The sequence below is a fragment of the Salmo salar genome, chromosome 13, assembly GCF_965601325.2.
Source record: "Salmo salar chromosome 13, fSalSal1, whole genome shotgun sequence".
NCBI classification, from domain to species: domain Eukaryota; kingdom Metazoa; phylum Chordata; class Actinopteri; order Salmoniformes; family Salmonidae; genus Salmo; species Salmo salar.
The window spans coordinates 36,467,326-36,486,105 of NC_138303.1; the positions used below are offsets into that span (position 1 = coordinate 36,467,326).

The 18,780-nt window shown below is 44.4% G+C and overlaps 1 protein-coding gene across 2 annotated transcripts in view; it reads left to right on the forward strand.

Moving 5' to 3' along the window:
• Positions 1-14,491, forward strand: part of LOC106567268 (neurofascin) — a 34,766-nt gene extending 20,275 nt beyond the window's left edge. Inside the window, exons 19-28 of one of the 2 annotated variants that reach the window (XM_082960021.1) lie at positions 1,538-1,760; positions 1,906-2,021; positions 2,243-2,453; positions 9,716-9,838; positions 9,947-10,120; positions 10,230-10,361; positions 10,589-10,658; positions 13,664-13,675; positions 13,957-13,995; positions 14,095-14,491. In XM_082960021.1, coding sequence (XP_082816147.1) covers positions 1,538-1,760; positions 1,906-2,021; positions 2,243-2,453; positions 9,716-9,838; positions 9,947-10,120; positions 10,230-10,361; positions 10,589-10,658; positions 13,664-13,675; positions 13,957-13,995; positions 14,095-14,203 — 1,209 coding nt within the window. In that variant the 3' untranslated portion in view covers positions 14,204-14,491. The remainder of the gene's footprint in view (positions 1-1,537; positions 1,761-1,905; positions 2,022-2,242; positions 2,454-9,715; positions 9,839-9,946; positions 10,121-10,229; positions 10,362-10,588; positions 10,659-13,663; positions 13,676-13,956; positions 13,996-14,094) is intronic. The other variant, XM_082960022.1, reaches the window with a different exon arrangement.
• The last annotated feature ends 4,289 nt before the right edge of the window (positions 14,492-18,780 follow it).

Here is an 18,780-nt window from a genome sequence, read left to right on the forward strand (position 1 = left end):
ATCCAATTTATCAACCCATGGAGGTCTGGATTTGGAGTCACACTCAAAATTAAAGTGGAAAACAACACTACAGGCTGATCCAACTTTGATGTAATGTCCTTAAAACAAGTCAAAATAAAGCTCAGTAGTGTGTGTGGCCTCCACGTGCCTGTATGACCTCCCTACAACGCCTGGGCATGCTCCTGATGAGGTGGCGGGTGGTCTCCTGAGGGATCTCCTCCCAGACCTGGACTAAAGCATCCGCCAACTCCTGGACAGTCTGTGGTGCAACGTGGCGTTGGTGGATGGAGCGAGACATGATGTCCCAGATGTGCTCAATTGGATTCAGGTCTGGGGAACGGGCGGGCCAGTCCATAGCATCAATGCCTTCCTCTTGCAGGAACTGCTGACACACTCCAGCCACATGAGGTCTAGCATTGTCTTGCATTAGGAGGAACCCAGGGCCAACCGCACCAGCATATGGTCTCACAAGGGGTCTGAGGATCTCATCTCGGTACCTAATGGCAGTCAGGCTACCTCTGGCGAGCACATGGAGGGCTGTGCGGCCCCCCAAAGAAATGCCACCCCACACCATGACTGACCCACCGCCAAACCGGTCATGCTGGAGGATGTTGCAGGCAGCAGAATGTTCTCCACGGCATCTCCAGACTCTGTCACGTCTGTCACGTGCTCATTGTGAACCTGCTTTCATCTGTGAAGAGCACAGGGCGCCAGTGGTGAATTTGCCAATCTTGGTGTTCGCTGGCAAATGCCAAACGTCCTGCACGGTGTTGGGCTGTAAGCACAACCCCCACCTGTGGACGTCGGGCCCTCATACCACCCTCATGGAGTCTGTTTCTGACCGTTTGAGCAGACACATGCACATTTGTGGCCTGCTGGAGGTCATTTTGCAGGGCTCTGGCAGTGCTTCTCCTGCTCCTCCTTGCACAAAAGCGGAGGTAGCCGTCCTGCTGCTGGGTTGTTGCCCTCCTACGGCCTCCTCCACATCTCCTGATGTACTGGCCTGTCTCCTGGTAGCGTCTCCATGCTCTGGACACTACGCTGACAGACACAGCAAACCTTCTTGCCACAGCTCGCATTGATGTGCCATCCTGGATGAGCTACACTACCTGAGCCACTTGTGTGGGTTGTAGACTCCGTCTCATGCTACCACTAGAGTGAAAGCACCGCCAGCATTCAAAAGTGACCAAAACATCAGCCAGGAAGCATAGGGACTGAGAAGTGGTCTGTGGTCCCCACCTGCAGAACCACTCCTTTATTGGGGGTGTCTTGCTAATTGCCTATAATTTCCACCTTGTTGTCTATTCCATTTGCATTACAGCATGTGAAATGTATTGTCAATCAGTGTTGCTTCATAAGTGGACAGTTTGATTTCACAGAAGTGTGATTGACTTGGAGTTACATAGTGTTGTTTAAGTATTCCCTTTATTTTTTTTGAGCAGTGTATATAAAAAAAATTAAACTCAGCGTTTATTCAATGAAGAATAACAACTTTTATTCTGTACAATTGAACTTCCTTGTCTGGTATGGGGAGAAGGCACTGAACAACAGAGAGTGGAATGGGCCCCACCTGAAGTACTTGGTGTGGTGGAAACGGAGGGATTCCAGGGAGGAGTGGAAAAACGCTACCACTTGGTGGTGTAAATACTACATCTACGACACAGACATTTTCACACCATACGAGATAAAGGTCCAAGCTGTCAATGACTTTGGGCTGGGACCAGAGTCCCCTGTCATCATAGGCTACTCTGGAGAAGACCGTGAGTATCACCACACAATTCCTTCCTGCAGACACACAGAGACCCTTTTTATACCCATTTACGGGTAAATATAGACCATCCCTACTTGACACCTGGCAGTCAGCCACGACATAATGAATTGCAACTTCCTCTTGGTGTCTCCCAGGTCCCACTGCTGCCCCCGTCAAATTGCGTGTGTCCAGGATAGAGGCCACTAAGGTCACCGTGCACTGGGACCCTGTGGCTCGCAGCAGCATCATGGGTGAACTGAAGGAGTACAAGGTCAGACTACTGGGAATAAGTGGCTTGTTCAGTTTCTGGTTTTCATTTCCAAGTGTAACAAACTGTTATGAGATCCAGGCTACATTTGGTATACATCAGGAAAGCAGTGGATGGAAAGCTCTTCACACATCGGCTGAATGAATGAACGAATGAGGGACTGAGGAACTGAATGAGGGAACATACATACAAATGAACGCATGTGCTGTGTCCCCCTATCCCAGGTGTACTTTTGGCGAGACAGTAGCCAGCTGAGGTGGCTGAGTGTGAGCAGGGCCGTGAAGTCTAAAGCCTTTCCAGCCAGTGGGCCGCGTCTCTCTGGTGTCCTGCCGGGACTCATCCCTTACAGCAACTACAAAATGTACATAGTGGTGGCCAACAACCGATACGAGGGACCTCCCAGTAACACCATAGAGTTCTCCACTCCAGAGGGAAGTAAGGAAAAACATTGTGATGCTGTATTAGATGTGCCACTTTTTCTGTCAGCTCTTTTCCTAATCATGTATTTTCCTTAGTTTATTCTCAGACTTGACCTTTGATCTATGTCACTCGCCTGTTCTCTTCCATACTGCAGTGATAGAATGGCGCTGGACGGAATAGTGGTTGTTTTACGAGCTCCTGACCAATTGTGTTATTTTGGGTATTATTTTGACTGAAAATTACAGCTATCACTAACCTTAATTTGGACTTCAATGAGTCGGAGGCAAAATACATATTGATTATCCTGGACCAAGCCCAAATCCCGGACAATCGAAGGACGCTTATAAGAAATCCTGCTATGCCCTCCAACAAACTATCAAACAGGCAAACCATCTATACAGGACCAAGATTAAAACCTACAACACTGGCTCTGATGCTCGTCGGATGTGGCAAGGCTTGCAAACTATCATGGATTACAAAGGGAAACACAGTCGCGAGCTGTCCAGTGACACAAGCCTACCAGATGAGCTAAATACCTTCTATGCTCGCTTTGAGACTAGCAACACTGAACCAAGCATGAGAGCACCAGCTGTTCCGGACGACTGTGTGATCATGCTCTCATTAGCCGATGTGAGGGTCCTTTAAACAGGTTAACATTCACAGGGCTGCAGGGCCAGATGGATTGCCAGGACAGGTACTCTGAGCATGGGCTGACACCTGGCAAGTGTCTTCACTGAAATGTTCGACCTCTTCCTGACCCAGTCTGTAATACCAACATGTTTCAAGCAGACCACCATAGTCTCTGTGCCCAAGAACACCAAGGTAACCTGTCTAAATGACTATCGCCCCATAGCACTCACGTCTGTAGCTATGAAATTCTTTGAAAGGCTGGTCATGGCTTACATCAGCACCGTCATCCCAGACACTCTGGACCCACTCCAATTCGCATACCGCCCCAATAGATCCACAGATGACACAATCTCTTTTGCACTCCACACTGCCCTTTCCCACATGGACAAAAGGAACACATACGTGAAAATGCTGTTCATTGACTACAGCTCAGCGTTCAACACGATTGTGCCCTCCAAGCTCATCACTAAGCTAAGGACCCTGCAATTAAACACCTCCCTCTGCAACTGGATCCTGGACTTCCTGACGGGCCACCCCTAGGTGGTGAGGGTAGGCAACAACACATTCACCACACTGACCCTCAATTAGAGGGCCCCTAATGGGTGAGTGCTTAGTCCCCTCCTGTACTCCCTGTTCACCCATGACTGCGTGGCCACACATGACTCCAACACCATCATTAAGTTTGCAGACAACACAACGGGGGTAGGCCTGATCATGGACGACGATGAGACAGCCTACAGGGAGGAGGTCAGAGACCTGGCAGTGTGGTGCAAGGACAACAACCTCTCCCTCAATGTCAGCAAGAGCTGATAGTGGACTACAGGAAACAGCGGGCCCGAGCACGCCCCATACACATCGACAGGGCTGTAGTGGAGCAGATTGAAAGCTTCATGTTCACTAAGGAATGATCATGATCCGCAGACACCAACACATTCGTGAAGAGGAAACGACAATGCCTCTTTCCCCTCAGGAGGCTGAAAATATTTGGCATGGGCCCTCAGATCCTCAAAGTTCTACAGCTGCACCATTGAGAGCATCTTGACTGGCTGCATCTGACCGCAAGGCGCTACAGAGGGCAGTGTGTACGGCCCAGTACATCACTTGGGCCGAGCTCCCTACTACCCAGGACCTCTATACCAGGCGGTGTCAGAGTAAGGCCCTATAATTGTCAAAGACTTCAGCCACTCAAGTCATAGACTGTTCTCTGCTAACGCACAACAAACAGTACAGATGTACCAAGTTTAGAACCAACAGGACACTAAACAGCTTCTACCCCCAAGCCATGAGACTGATTAACACTAGAACCATCATAGGGCAACGGCCACTGATGTTTGATTTTGTAAAATTAAAAAATCTGCAAAAAAAAAGCATTGTCCTGCTCCTTCACCGACTTTTCCTAAATGTTTGGATTTTACACTACTCATTTGTCAGCGTTCTGAAATCACAAACAGAAAAGTATTGAGCCTTTTTACCAGTTTTTTCACACCTATTCCCAACTTAACCCTCCAAGACAATGTGTTGTAGGATGTTGGTACCCAGCCAGGTGCTAATGCGTCTGTCAGAAGGTGGGTGTAGCTGGTGCATGAAGTCAGGTGCAGGAGAGCAGAATGAGTGAGCAACGTACTTTACTCAAAATAAAGGCACAAGGTAACAATACACTTGACCAACAATAAACGGTAATCAATTACGCACGGGTGAAAACAGCACCCGTCGACGTGCCCACCCTGCGCACCAGGGACATATGCTCGGCGCGTACAGCGAAGTATATCATGATGTCATCAATATACACCAATACACCCTGCCCGGGCAGGTCCGCGAAAATCTCGTCTACAAAGGCCTGGAAGACTGATGGAGCATTCATCAACCCGTACGGCATGATGAGGTACTCATAGTGCCCTGAGGTGGTACTGAAAGCCGTCTTCCACTCGTCTCCCTCCTGGATACGCACCAGGATGTAAGCGCTCCTGAGATCCAATTTGGTGAAGAAGCGTGCCTCGTGCATTGACTCAATCACACTGGCTATGAGAGGTAGCGGGTAACTGTACCTAACGGTGATCTGGTTGATACCTCGATAGTACACGGGCGCAGACCTCCATCCTTCTTCTTCACAAAAAAGAAACTCGAGGAGGCAGGTGAAGTGGAGGGCCGAATGTACCCCTGTCCCAGGGATTCGGAGACATATGTTTCCATAGCCGCCGTCTCCTCCTGTGACAGGGGATACACGTGACTCCTGGGAAGTGCTGCGTCTACTAGGAGATTTATCGCACAATCCCCCCGTCGATGGGGTGGTAATTGAGTCGCCCTCTTCTTACAGAATGCGAGAGCCAAATCGGCATATTCAGAGGGGATGCGCACGGTGGAGACCTGGTCTGGACTTTCCACCGTAGTCGCACCAACGGAAACCCCTAAACACCTCCCCGAGCACTTTCATGACCACCCCGTGAGAGCCCTCTGTTGCCACGAAATAGTGGGGTCATGACAGGCCAACCAGGGTAGGCCCAGCACCACAGAAAACGAAGGAGAATCAATAAGGAAGAGACTGATTCCCTCCTTGTGACCCTCCTGCGTCACCATGCCCAGTGGAGCGGTGGCCTCCCTAATTAGCCCTGACCCTAATGGTCGACTATCTAGGGCGTGAACTGGGAAGGGCATATCCACTGGAACAATAGGGATCCCTAAACTATGGGCAAATGATCTGTCAATAAAGTTCCCAGCTGCGCCTGAATCTTCGAGCGCCTTATGCTGGGAATACGGGGAAAACTCAGGAAAACTAATATACAAAAACGTGTGCAACAGAGGGGTCTGGGTGAGCCTGGTGCCGACTCACCTGGGGTGACATGAGTGCCCTGCCTCCTGCCTCGACTCCCAGAGGAACCTCCCCAGCACCGACCGGCAGTGTGCCCTCTGCGGCCACAGATGGTGCATGGACCGGCCCCTCCTCCAGTCGCCCTAAGTGCAGCCCCTCCCAGCTTCATGGGCGTAGGAGCAGTGGTGCTGGGGGATGGAATCGACAGACCCCGATCTGGACGTCCGCGGGTAGCCAGCAGGTTATCCAACCGGAGGGACAGGTCCACCAGCTGGTCAAAGGTGAGAGTGGTGTCCCTGCAGGCCAACTCCCGATGGACGTCCTCACGCAAACTACAATGGTAGTGATCGATCAGGGCCCTATCGTTCCATCCCGTGCCGGCAGCCAGGGTCTGAAAGTCCAAAGCAAACTCCTGTTCGCTCCTCGTCCCCTGCCTAAGGTGGACGAGACGTTCACCCGCCACTCTACCCTCAGGCGGGTGGTCGAAAACTGCCTGGAAGCGGCGTTTGAAATCCTCGAATTGGTCCAACACCGCTTCTCCTTCCCCCTATACGGCGTTGGCCCACTCCAGGGCTTTCCCTGAGAGGCAGGAGACGAGGGCGGATATGCTCTCATGGCCCGAAGGAGCCGGGTGGACGGTTGCCAGGTAGAGCTCCAGCTGGAGTAGGAACCCCTGACATCCCGCAGCCGTCCCATCATACTCCCTCGGAGTAGTAGTGGTGCCCTTGGTGGTGCTGGTGGAGGCGCTGGAGGAACTCCTCTTCTCTCCCAGCGATCCATAGTCTGCAGGATGCGATCCATGGCGGTGCTGAGATGTTGTAGCATGGCCGCATGCTGCTGGACGCGCTCCTCGACCCCTATTACGGGGGTGTCTGCTCCTGCTGACTCCATATGATTGGTGTATGATTCTGTCAGTAGGTGGGTGTAGCTGGTGCATGAAGTCAGACGCAGGAGAGCAGAATGAGTGAGCAACGTACTTTACTCAAAATAAAGGCACAAGGTAACAATACACTTGACCAACAATAAACGGTAATCAATACACACGGGTGAAAACAGCACCCGTCAAAATCCAACCATAACGTACTGAATGAACATAGAAACAATCACGCACAAAAACATGGGGGAAACAGAGGGTTAAATACATAAACGTGTAATTGGGGAATGAAACCAGGTGTGTAGAAAACAAAGACAAAACAAATGGAAAATGAAAGGTGGATCGGCGATGGCTAGAAGACCGGTGACGTCAACCGCCGAACGCCGCCTGAACAAGGAGAGGGACCGACTTCGGTGGAAGTCGTGACAGCGTCTCTCTCGCCTCTCTGAATTAATGACAAATGGGTGAATGGACGATAATTCCTCACTGTACTTTACAATTGAATTTAAATAAGGCCTGACTGAATGATGAGGGTGAAAAGGATGATTTAATTTAGAAAGGCAATAGTGTAATTATGAGTTTGTTATGCCTGTTTATAAGCAGCACATAATTTGACCATGTGCCTTGTGGTTTGACACCATTCTCTTTTACATTTTACTTTGTTAAAAGAAGCTGTTAACAGATGGGTTATTTACTGTAACTCTATTACTAACCTAATTTATTGTAAGGGAAATGAAAACATGCTACGTGTTTATTTAAATATTATATTGATTGATCTGAATGATGAGGGTGAATAGGATGATTGAATTTAGAACAATAGTGTAATGACATTGAAGAATTGTGGGCGTTGTGGGTGGTCTAATTATTTTATTATGAAAGACTGGAAAATTGTATATAATTTCCCCTCAGAGAGTCAAATCAGACACGGAGTACAACATACAATGTTTGTAGTTCACAATAGCAAGCCGAACCAAACGAATGGACGCATGCACTGACAGCATTTAATGCTGCAGAATTTACTGTAAGTGAGTTGGAGTCAGATGAGGGATCAGATATTCAGCTTGAAATCGACATTGCTAATTAAGTCTTCATCTGATTCTAATGTTGACTTCGAGCCTCCGCCTCCGATGCCTGAGCCTCCCCGCAGAAAACCAGAACAGAGCCAACTGAGACTATGATCTCAACTGCCATCCTGACAGGAGGACTCTGGGAGGGATGGCACGGTTTGGGTAGAAAAGAGTGATGAGTTTATGTGACATGCAGATGTTGCAGCACATCAGAGATTCTACTGTTGCGCATGCACACAGAAAAATAAATAGTACGTGGCGTGGGACATGTCTATGGATGAACTCAAAGCATGTATTGCACTCTTTATTGCATACGGCGGCAAGACCATGGATGTGGAGTCATTTTTGGTCTGATAGGTAGGGAGTGGACTTTTTCCGAGAGACCATGCTATGCAACCGCTTCAGAAAGATTATACAACACCTGTGGCAGGTGCACACTAAACAAGGCCCATGAAAACTGCGTGCAATGCAACCGATTTGTTTGTGGGGCTTGCTCACACAAAGCCCCGAAGCTGTGTGCTGACTGTGGACCCGAAGCATAAAGAGAAGAAGAGATTGATTCATGCGTAAAGGCACGGGTATAAGGGCCCAATACAGTGTCCGATACAATCAACAAATGACTGTTTTTATTTCTTGTCATGAATATATTTGTACATTTACTTTTAATGCAATTAATCCTTTACAATTGTTTATGCACTGGTGCTTTTGTTTAGGAATACGGCAAATAATTTCACCTATGACCTGGCTCGTTATATTCATTTTATATTTTTCGTTTCTACTTTGTCAAAAGAATCTGTAACTGGACTTTATTAATTACTATAACTCTATTACTAAACAAATCTACAAACAAAGTTGATCAAATGGAGAACTTTGTGGGGTCATTTTGGTCTAAAAACCTGCTCCAGAGTGCTCAGAACCTCAGACTGGGTCGAAGGTTCACCTTCCAACAGGACAATGATCCTAAGCACACAGTCAAAACAATGCTGGAGTGGCTTTGGGACAACTCTCTGAATGTCCTTGAGTGGCCTAGCCAGAGCCCAGACTTGAACCCGATCGAACATCTCTGGAGAGACCTGAAAATAGCTGTGCAGCGACGTTCCCCATCCAATCCAGACAGAGCTTGAGAGGATCTGCAGAGAAAAATGGGAGAAACTCCCCAATTTTTATTTAACTAGGTCAGTTAAGAACAAATTCTTATTTTCAATGACGGCCTAGGAACAGTGGATTAACTGCCTTGTTCAGGGGCAGAACAACAGATTTGTACCTTGTCAGCTCAGGGATTCGAACTTGCAACCTTTCGGTTACTAGCCCAACGCTCTAACCACTAGGTTACCCTGCCGTCCCAAATACAGGTGTGCCAAGCTTGTAGCGTCATACCCAAGAAGACTCGAGGCTGTAATCGCTGCCAAAGGTGCTTCAACAAAGTACTGAGTAAAGGATCTGAATACTTAAGTAAATTCTATTTGTTTTTTATATATTTTTTAAATTTCCCTACATTTCTAAAAACCTGTTTTTGCTCTGTCATTATGGGGTATTGTGTGTAGATTGATGACGGAAAAAACTATTTAATACATTTTAGAATAAGGCTGTAACATAACAAAATGTGGAGAAAGTCAAGGGGTCTGAATACTTTCCAAATACACTGTATGTACATACAGTATCTTCCTCAATTACCCTGTATCCCTGCAAATTGACTCTGTACTGTTACCCTTTGTGTATATAGTAAAGTTATTGTTACTCATTGTGTATTTCTTCCTTGCGTTATAATGTTTTTATTATTTATCTTTTTTTCTCTCTGCATTGTTATGAAGGGCCCGTAAGTAAGCATTTCACTGTTAGTCTACACCTGTTTAGAAAGCATGTGACAAATAAAATTAAACGGAATTGTATTTGTCTCTAGCACCCTCTGCTCCAAGATTCTTCAGAATCCAGCAGAGACATTTGGACACTATCTGGGTGGACTGGGACACTCCTGCAGAGCCCAATGGCATCATCACCGGATACATACTGAAATATCAGACAGGTAGGAAGACTTACTCATTGTCAGTCAGGTGAACAAAGTGGGTACAGTAGGTAAAGCGGGTCTCTAAATCAAGTTCTCTTGGCTCCCTGGTGTGCTCTCCCTCCACAGTGAATGCAACCCGGGAGGAGGAATTGCGTGTTGAGGAATTTACCCCAAACACCACCAGTTTTGCTGTGCGCCGATATGATCGCTACACCCGTTATAGATTCACCATAGCAGCACAGACTAGAATCGGGGTAGGAGAGTGGTACACAGAGGAATCACCCCATTATACAACTGAAGGTGAAACACCACAGGTCAACCACAACACACAATTACAAGCCATTAAACATTCACACACCTACAGATTTTATCATGACAATTAATTGTGTGTGTGTGTGTTTACATACAGCTAATGCACGGGAGCAGGTGGACCTCTCCACTCAGGGCTGGGTCATTGGTGTGATGTGTGCTGTGGCCCTCTTCGTGCTCATCCTGCTGGTTGTCTGCTTTATCAAGAGGAGCCGAGGGGGGAAATACCGAGGTACTGTAGCAATACTATAGTCCACAAGACTTCTCCATTAGAGGACCAACATTCTTAGATGGAGAGACAGATCCAACAGACCTAATACTATAGTTCGATTACTAGCATAAAGCTTCTAATCCCACAATTGTGCTAAATTAGCTAATGAATAGGATATATTTACCCTAAGTAGGCAGTGCTTATATTATATTTGGTCTGAGTAACAAGACAGAGCTTTTTATTTTCAGTACGGGACAAGAAAGAAGTGACATTGGAGCCGGTGGATGATAAAGATCAGGAGGGATCATTTGACTATCGGTAGGCAATATAAAAGAACTGGCTGAAAATCAACTGAGAACCTTGACTTGAGATAAGTATCAATAGTGCCAATGCAGGATTTGTGTAGGTCAAAGTCAACCACGTACATCATGTATAATCATTTTGTGAGGTAGTGCTGATCGTGTCAGTTTCCCTTCAAGCCAACTATGGTATCTAAAACCTTCCACATGAACAGTAATCTACAGTCATATGAAAATGTATTCGACTCTTTCTATAAATAAATAGGCCAATGCGTGACATCAGGGTCAACATTTCGAAATGGTTTGATATACATTTAAACATGATTTTCTTGCACCTTCACATGTATAATTACAGGAGTAAGAGTCTAGATGGGCACATTGAGACCATAACTCCTAGCAACAATAAAACATCTACATGTCATTCAAAATGTCACATGAAACATGGACACTGCATGTTTCTTTGTCATGCCTAGTAGCCAGGTCTGTTTGTGCTTTAGTCAACTTCTCTATCATTTAAAGCCATGCTAAACATTCCAGAAAATGAAAAAGATCAACAGCATTTCTATATTTTTTAATACAATAATATAATACGTGTTCTGTCAACAAAATCATTGACAATAATAATAACCAATAATCATTCAAATTATTGGCGAAATCATTAGAATTAGTAAACTCTTTAAGGTAGGTGTGTGTGTGAACGTGTTTAACTATTCAAGAATAGTAAACAAACACGAGGTCAAATGCTATTTCTATGGGGTTTAGGGTTAAGGTTAGAATTAGTTTCAGGGTTAGAATTACGTAAAGGGTTCGGGTTAGGAGCTAGGGTTAGGTTTTTGGGTTAAGGTTAGGGTTAGGTTTTTGGGATGAGGTTAGGGTTAGGTTTAGGGGTTAGGGAATATTGTTTCCCCCCACAAGGTTAGCTGTACAAGACAGTGTGTGTGTGTGTGTGTGTGTGTGTGTGTGTGTGTGGTGTGTGTGTGTGTGTGTGTGTGTGTGTGTGTGTGTGTGTGTGTGTGTGTGTGTGTGTGTGTGTGTGTGTGTGTGTGTGTGTGTGTGTGTGTGTGTGTGTGTTTGGGTGAAAACTAGACATCACATCCTTGCTTCCTCTGTTCTTGTTTCCTCCACTCCTTGCCTCTCCTTGAAAGTGCATTGGAGGAAACAGGGGGAGAATCTCGATTGCATTTCCTTCATTCCTCATGTCCTCTCTCCCCGCCTCCTTAAAACCCATTAGATAAGAAGGTGAGAGAGGAGGGAACTCTGACGTTCTTGTCCAATGGGTTTTGAGAAGGAGATGAGGATGCAACAAATCAAGGAAATGTAATTGAGATTCTCCCAAGGATAGAGGAAACAAGCATTTGACAGTTACAGTATTAAAATGTTTTGATAGTGCCAGACTGACTGAGCTACCATAATACCCATGGCCTGTCCAGAAATAACCCCTAGCCCCTATTGCCCAGAGTCTAGACACGTGTGGAGATCTGAGAGGGATTGATGGAGACATGGTGAGAGCCCCAACTTACCCTTTGATAGGCTTGGAGGAATTATGGAGGTATTGCTTACACCTGTCCAATCCTCTCAGATCTCCACAAGTGTCTATGGGTAGTTTCTTGACAGGACGCCACAACCCTTCGGGTGGATGGTGGATCTACAGCACGACACTTGAAGCATTGGTTGGATGTTTAATTTCATTGCTATACACACAGGCTGTACACACCCATGGCACCCTATCAGGCTGATCAGACAGGTCTGGGTAGCTAGAGACCTGCTGTAAACAGTGAAAGGATCTATTTGCATGCCTACTATTCACACGCTTGCTTCATTTCAGCTAGTTAGATGTGCAACCACTGAATAACTATAGCTAGGGCATATCTCTAGTCTAACAATAGGTACTGTTTTGGTTGTTTTGCATCATTTAAGATTGCCAATGGTTAGCTAGGTAGCTAGGATATATCAGTCAGCTAACCATTTACAGTAACAGCAGTTCATAAGTCAATACACAATAAATCTTATCCAGAAATTAAGAAATCTTACTTTATCTTGGCACTGTGGCACGGTATGGGCAGCTATTAATAAATAAATGAATAGAATGGAGTTAGAATGGTGACCTCTTAGGACAGGAAGTGTTGGCTCTGCACTTGACCCAGCATTTCATATTTAACCCCACACACATTTGAACATGCTGCCAAGACAGCAGCTACTATTCCTGGGGTCCATCAGAATTAAGGCAGTTTATACAATACAGTCACAGATTTCACAACACACTGTGTGCCCTCAGGCCCCTACTCCACCACTACCACATATCTACAGTACTAAATCCATGTTTGTGTATAGTGTGTATGTTATTGACCCCTTTCTGTTTGAAACATTGTATTTTGCAATCACATACATTCTTTTGAATATGTGTGCCGATGAAAACTGTTTTCACACCATAACATATGGAGATATGAAATGTTAAGATGTTACAGTACACTTCCGAGATCTCATACCAAAAAAAATAAACAATGTCCAGGAATTTCACAGGATCAAGATCAATGTGTAATTCAATTGTTAAATGCTTAGTATACGATAAAACAACAAACCGTATCATAAATCTAAGGAAAGAAAGGTATTGTTTTATGTCACACGATTTTTGCCAAATCTGTGAAGACCCCAAACACAAAAAACGGCTTAAACATAGGTTTTGAATCAAATCATGAATTATATAGAATGTATCTATGTTCCCCCATATCTCTTAATTTATCCACATTAAAATAAAAATCATGAATGTCTTTGTAACAGCTCCAAACAGTTGTACACTGCTCACTGGTACTCTAGTTTATAGAAAGACCCATCCATACTGTAATATGGTGTGGTAATAATACTCAACAGGGAAACAAATCATTCAATTTCCTAACAATATTGTAGCATTCAGTGTTGTCATTATTTCAGAACAATGTATTTTTCCTGATAACTCCCCAATCCTTAGAATTGATCTCTCTATTCTGACTACTAATGTTTTCACATTTTTCCTTTGGACAACTGAAGGTCTCTGGAAAGGTATGATAATATGAACACTAATGCAAGTCTACACCATGTACACCATGTCTACTGTATTATTTTACTTATATATTGACTGTATTTTATATTTATAACCAATAAATTGGAACTAAAATAAACGTTTAGGTAGTCTGCATTTCAACATGCTATCGCTCTTGAAACAAGTTAATGGTTTAAGTGACTTGATTAAAATGTACAAAAATTGTTGATAATTCATTGAAATGTTCATCAACACTGTAGCTCTCAACACAAATTATAAACAATATTTTTGAACATTTCAGGGTAAGCTGTGTCACCACCATTCCCTACTCTGCCCAACGGTAAGTATTACAACCAGTCAGTCTGTTTTAATGTCTAGAACTGTATGGTGAAAGCTGGGAGCCATAACACAGCCTCTAATATTCTCACTTTTCTTCCAGGGAGGATGAGACTAAAGTCAGGAGGGGTCAGACGACAGTCCACACCATGATGAAATGGACGGAGAGTGAGGACAGTCTGGTGGAGTACGGTGATGGACGGGAGATTTAGTTCAACGAGGACGGCTCCTTCATTGGCCAGTACACTGGACACAAGAAGAGGGATGACAGAGACCCAGAGTTTAGGGAGAGTAAGAGCCAGGAGGCCCTCTCCCCCATGAGCCCCATCTACTCATGTGCATAAGGAAACAGGACTTACAATGGGTGCTGTGGTGACCTGTCATTCAGGGCAGGTGGGGCAGAGCCTGTTTTGCATGTTATTTTGGCATTAATACGTGTCACATTAGTTTGCAAACAAAGTAAAATAAAACAAATTTGAGTTAATAAAGCTGCATACAAACATGGTCTCTTTTTTGCCTTCTTGAGTAAGGCAGCTCCAAAATGCAGGTGTTTCAGTCTAGCTCAGTGCTTTCTGTGGTGGTGGTGGGGCAGCTAGCGGAAAATACGAAGCTTAGGGGTTGGTAATGTTCTCTAGTTGCGCAGTGATTGGCTAAGAGTTCTGTCACTCATTGGGACACTATGTCACAGCAAAATCTACAGGGAGAGCTCGAAAATTCAAGCCCCTTTGGTGCTGCCATAGAGTTACATCAGAAGTGGCCATCCAAGAAGACTCAAGGTCATTGGCCACAGTTAAAATGACGTCAATTCATGTTATATCTACAGTAGCCTTGATTGGACTGATCATGTCAAAAATCTTAGCTAGCAAGCTAGTAGTTGTCATCATCATCAATCAAGTCTACAATCTACTGGCAAATCATTTTCAATCCTTGTCATATGAAGAGAAATTATAGATAAAAGGTATCGGTGCTCATTGGCCATTGGACATAAACATTACACAAGTTGGAATTCGCAAATTCAACAATGGTTTGGAAGAAATCAGTCGCTAACTACAAGCATTGCAAATCAATCACTAGCCTGCTATTCAGTGGAGTGGATGTGTGGTCTAGGTCTGGGTTTAAGGGTCTCTTTTCCCAGCTTAAAAGGATAAACATTCAGCATTGGTCATGCTGTCAATCCAGCATGACTTCTGCCGCTTTAAAAACAACTGGAAACTCGGAACTGGGAAATCTCAGACTTCAATGAGTTCAAGACAACTAGAAACTTTGAAAAACAAATAGCTCAGACTGGGAAAATACGTTTTCAACATCATGCAACTCGGATTTCGAAGTCGGGAACTCGGGCCTCTTTCTAGAGCTCCAACCTGAAGATCAGTAACATCCTCATTCGCCCTTGTTTTTTTCTGAGTTCCCAGTTGTCTTGAAATCACCATAAATTCAGAGAATGCCAGATTTTGATGACAAAATTTGCCCACGAAGGACCCCGCCGCACCACCTTCCTGTTCAAGGGATCACAGCACAAGGTGAGTCCAGAAATGTATTGTATGTTGCTGCATAAATTATGTAATATGCCAGGAAGATATGTACAGTGCATTCAGAAACTATTCAGACCCCTTGACTTTTTCCACATTTTGTTAAGTTGCAGTCTCATTCTAAAATGTATTAAATATATTTTTCCTTCATCAATCTACACACAATACCCCATAATGAAAAAGCAAAAAACAGTTGAGAAAATTTTGCAAATGTATATATAAAAAAAAAAAATATATATATATATATATATATATATATATATATATATATATATATCACATTTACATAAGTATTCGACCCTTTACTCAGTACTTTGTTGAAGCACCTTGGCAGCGATTACAGCCTCGAGTCTTCTTAGGTATGACCCTACAGGCTTGGCGTACCTGTATTTGAGGAGTTTCTCCCATTCTTCTCTGCAGATCCTCTCAAGCTCTTTCCGGTTGGATGGGGAGCGTCGCTGCACAGCTATTTTCAGGTCACTCCAGAGATGTTCGATCGGGTTCAAGTCCGGGCTCTGACTGGGCCACTCAAGGATATTCAGAGACTTGTTCCAAAGCCACTCCTGAGTTGTCTTGGCTGTGTGCTTAGGGTCATTGTACTGTTGGAAGGTGAACCTTTGCCCCAATCTGATGTCCTAAGCACTCTGGAGCAGGTTTTCATCAAGGATCTCTTTATACTTTGCTCCGTTCATCTTTCCCTTGATCCTGACTATTCTCCCAGTCCCTGCCGCTGAAAAACATCCTCACAGCATGATGCTGCCACCACCGTGCTTCACCATAGGGATGGTGCCAGTTTTCCTTGACGTGATGCTTGGCAATCAGGCCATAGAGTTCAATCTTGGTTTCATTAGACCAGAGAATCTTGTTTCTCATGGTCTGAGAGTCTTTTGGTGCATTTTGGCAAACTCCAAGTGAGCTGTCATGTGCCTTTTACTGAGGAGTGGCTTCCGTCTGGCCACTATACCAGAAAGACCTGATTGGTGGAGTGCTGCAGAGATGGTTGTCTTTCTGGAAGGTTCTCCCATCTCCGCAGAGGAACTCTGGAGCTCTGTCAGAGTGACTATCGGGTTCTTGGTCACCTACCTGACCAAGACCCTTCTCCCCCGAATGCTTAGTTTGGCCGGGCAGCGAGCTCTAGGATTAAGTCTTGGTGGTTCCAAACTTGATGGAGGCAACTGTGTTCTTGGGGACCTTCAATGCAGCAAAAATGTTTTGCATACCCTTCCCCCAGATCTGTGCCTGATACAATCCTGTCTTGGAGCTCTATGGACAATTCTTTTGACCTCAAGGCTTGGTTTTTGCTCTGACATGCACTGTTAACTGTGGGACCTTATGTAGACAGGTGTGTGCCCTTCCAAATCATATCGAATCAATTTAATTTACCACATGTGGAAATAAATCAAGTTGAAGAAACATCTCAAGGATGATCAATGGAAACAGGATGCACCTGAGCTCAATTTCGAGTCTCACAGCAAAGGGTCTGTATACTTGGGTAAATAAGGTATTTCTGTAATTTCTTTATTTTTATACATTTTCTAAAAAGTTTTCACTTTGTCATTATGGGGTATTGTGTATAGATTAATGAGGATTTTATTTTATTTAATCCACTTTAGAATAAGGCTGTAACGTAACAAAATGTGGAAAAAGTCAAGGGGTCTGAATACTTTCCAAATGCACTGTATACTGTTGCTAAGAAAGCAATATTAAGTGTATGTTGTGTAGTAAGCTGTTAGTAGCCCATGTGCCTCACACTAATAATTTAGTCGTATTTCCCCTCATAATTTAGCATACTGTTCTGAGTTGTTGGTGCACATGTAGCCTGTTTTAGAGAAATGTAAGAGCTTTCATTGTCTGCTTATATGCCCCTGTCATTATCCTATGGTTCTGATTTGGTGTACAAGGAGAATACTGTAAGAACAGTCCATGTTCTGAATTCTGTCGCTGTACATTTCAAAAGTGCTGAGCAAATAGTTATATTGACTACATCCGTCCTAGCTCGCTCATTAATGTCTTAATTACGGATTGCCTCTTATACGCTCTTCGTCCCTTTATGCTATATTTTGTACATCTCAATTGTCAGTAGAAACCACATTTGTTTAAGCAAGTCAGCCATATCAGCTATGTTTTTTTTAAAGGCAGTAAATTAGGCAGAATGAACTGTTTCACTGCCAGACAAGGCTCCGCTGATAGCCAGGTTTAACAGTGGTAAGGTGTTGGGACTGCTGTTGGGACTCTGCTGTTGGGACAGCTTGATGTGGGCACCGTTTGTCACCGTTACAGTCCAATTAATGTATTGTTTAGTGTTGTGTTGTGGCTTTGCTGGCATGCATCTAAAAAAAATTGGGGGAGTTTGCCTCACCAAGATTTACATTCTAAAATCACCACTGAATGGGTGCAATGCTCAACTAACGCCTCTATAAACAGTTGTATACGAGACTGACTGAGTCCGGAATGCCCACTGCCCACTAACTGGGGGGGACAGGTGTTCCCAAGCAAATCCACCATCTTTTCTTCATTCCAGGCACACAAGATGATGTGGTTGGAGCCTGATAGTGTTCCTCTATTCTCATGCTCTGCATTGACTCTGGGTTGGTACAGCATTTCAACAAGAAAAGTAAGGTTACAGCCTGTGGTATTTATGAAGTTGTGGAAAGTACATGTTTTTCAAGTGGGTGTGGAAGTGTGTGCGTACGTGCATACATGTTGATGTGGGTGTGTAATATTTCTACTAATGGAGAGATATTGACTGGATGGAGGAATACACTGATAAGTTTAGCATGTTGATAAAAGCAGTGACACCTGGTAGAGAAACTATTTATATGATGACAGTGGTAGAAAAACCCTAATGAATGATTCTTTGCTAAATCACTGGTTTAGGCCTGGTAGGATTGATAAGTAGATTTTAGCTCTTTATCTCTACCTGATGGCAGTAAATCATAGTACCATCTTCAGGGCACTGTACCCTTGGCTTGTTTGTCTGTTGCTTTGTCTCAACATTGATCTGTGAATCTTAGCTGATGTAATTGGTATGATGACACATTGGCATTGTATACATACCTTTCAGGACTGTGGGCTGCTTCAACATTCTTCAGAGATTGGCAGATTTAATCTTTAGCCTTTAAAATGTCTAAAACACAGACCTAAACACACCCCTAATCGATGTCTCTGGGACCATACTGTACCTACCTTTATTGTACCCACCTTTATTGTATAATTGTTATATGTTGATCTATGGTTTATAGAATATGGGTTTTAAATGC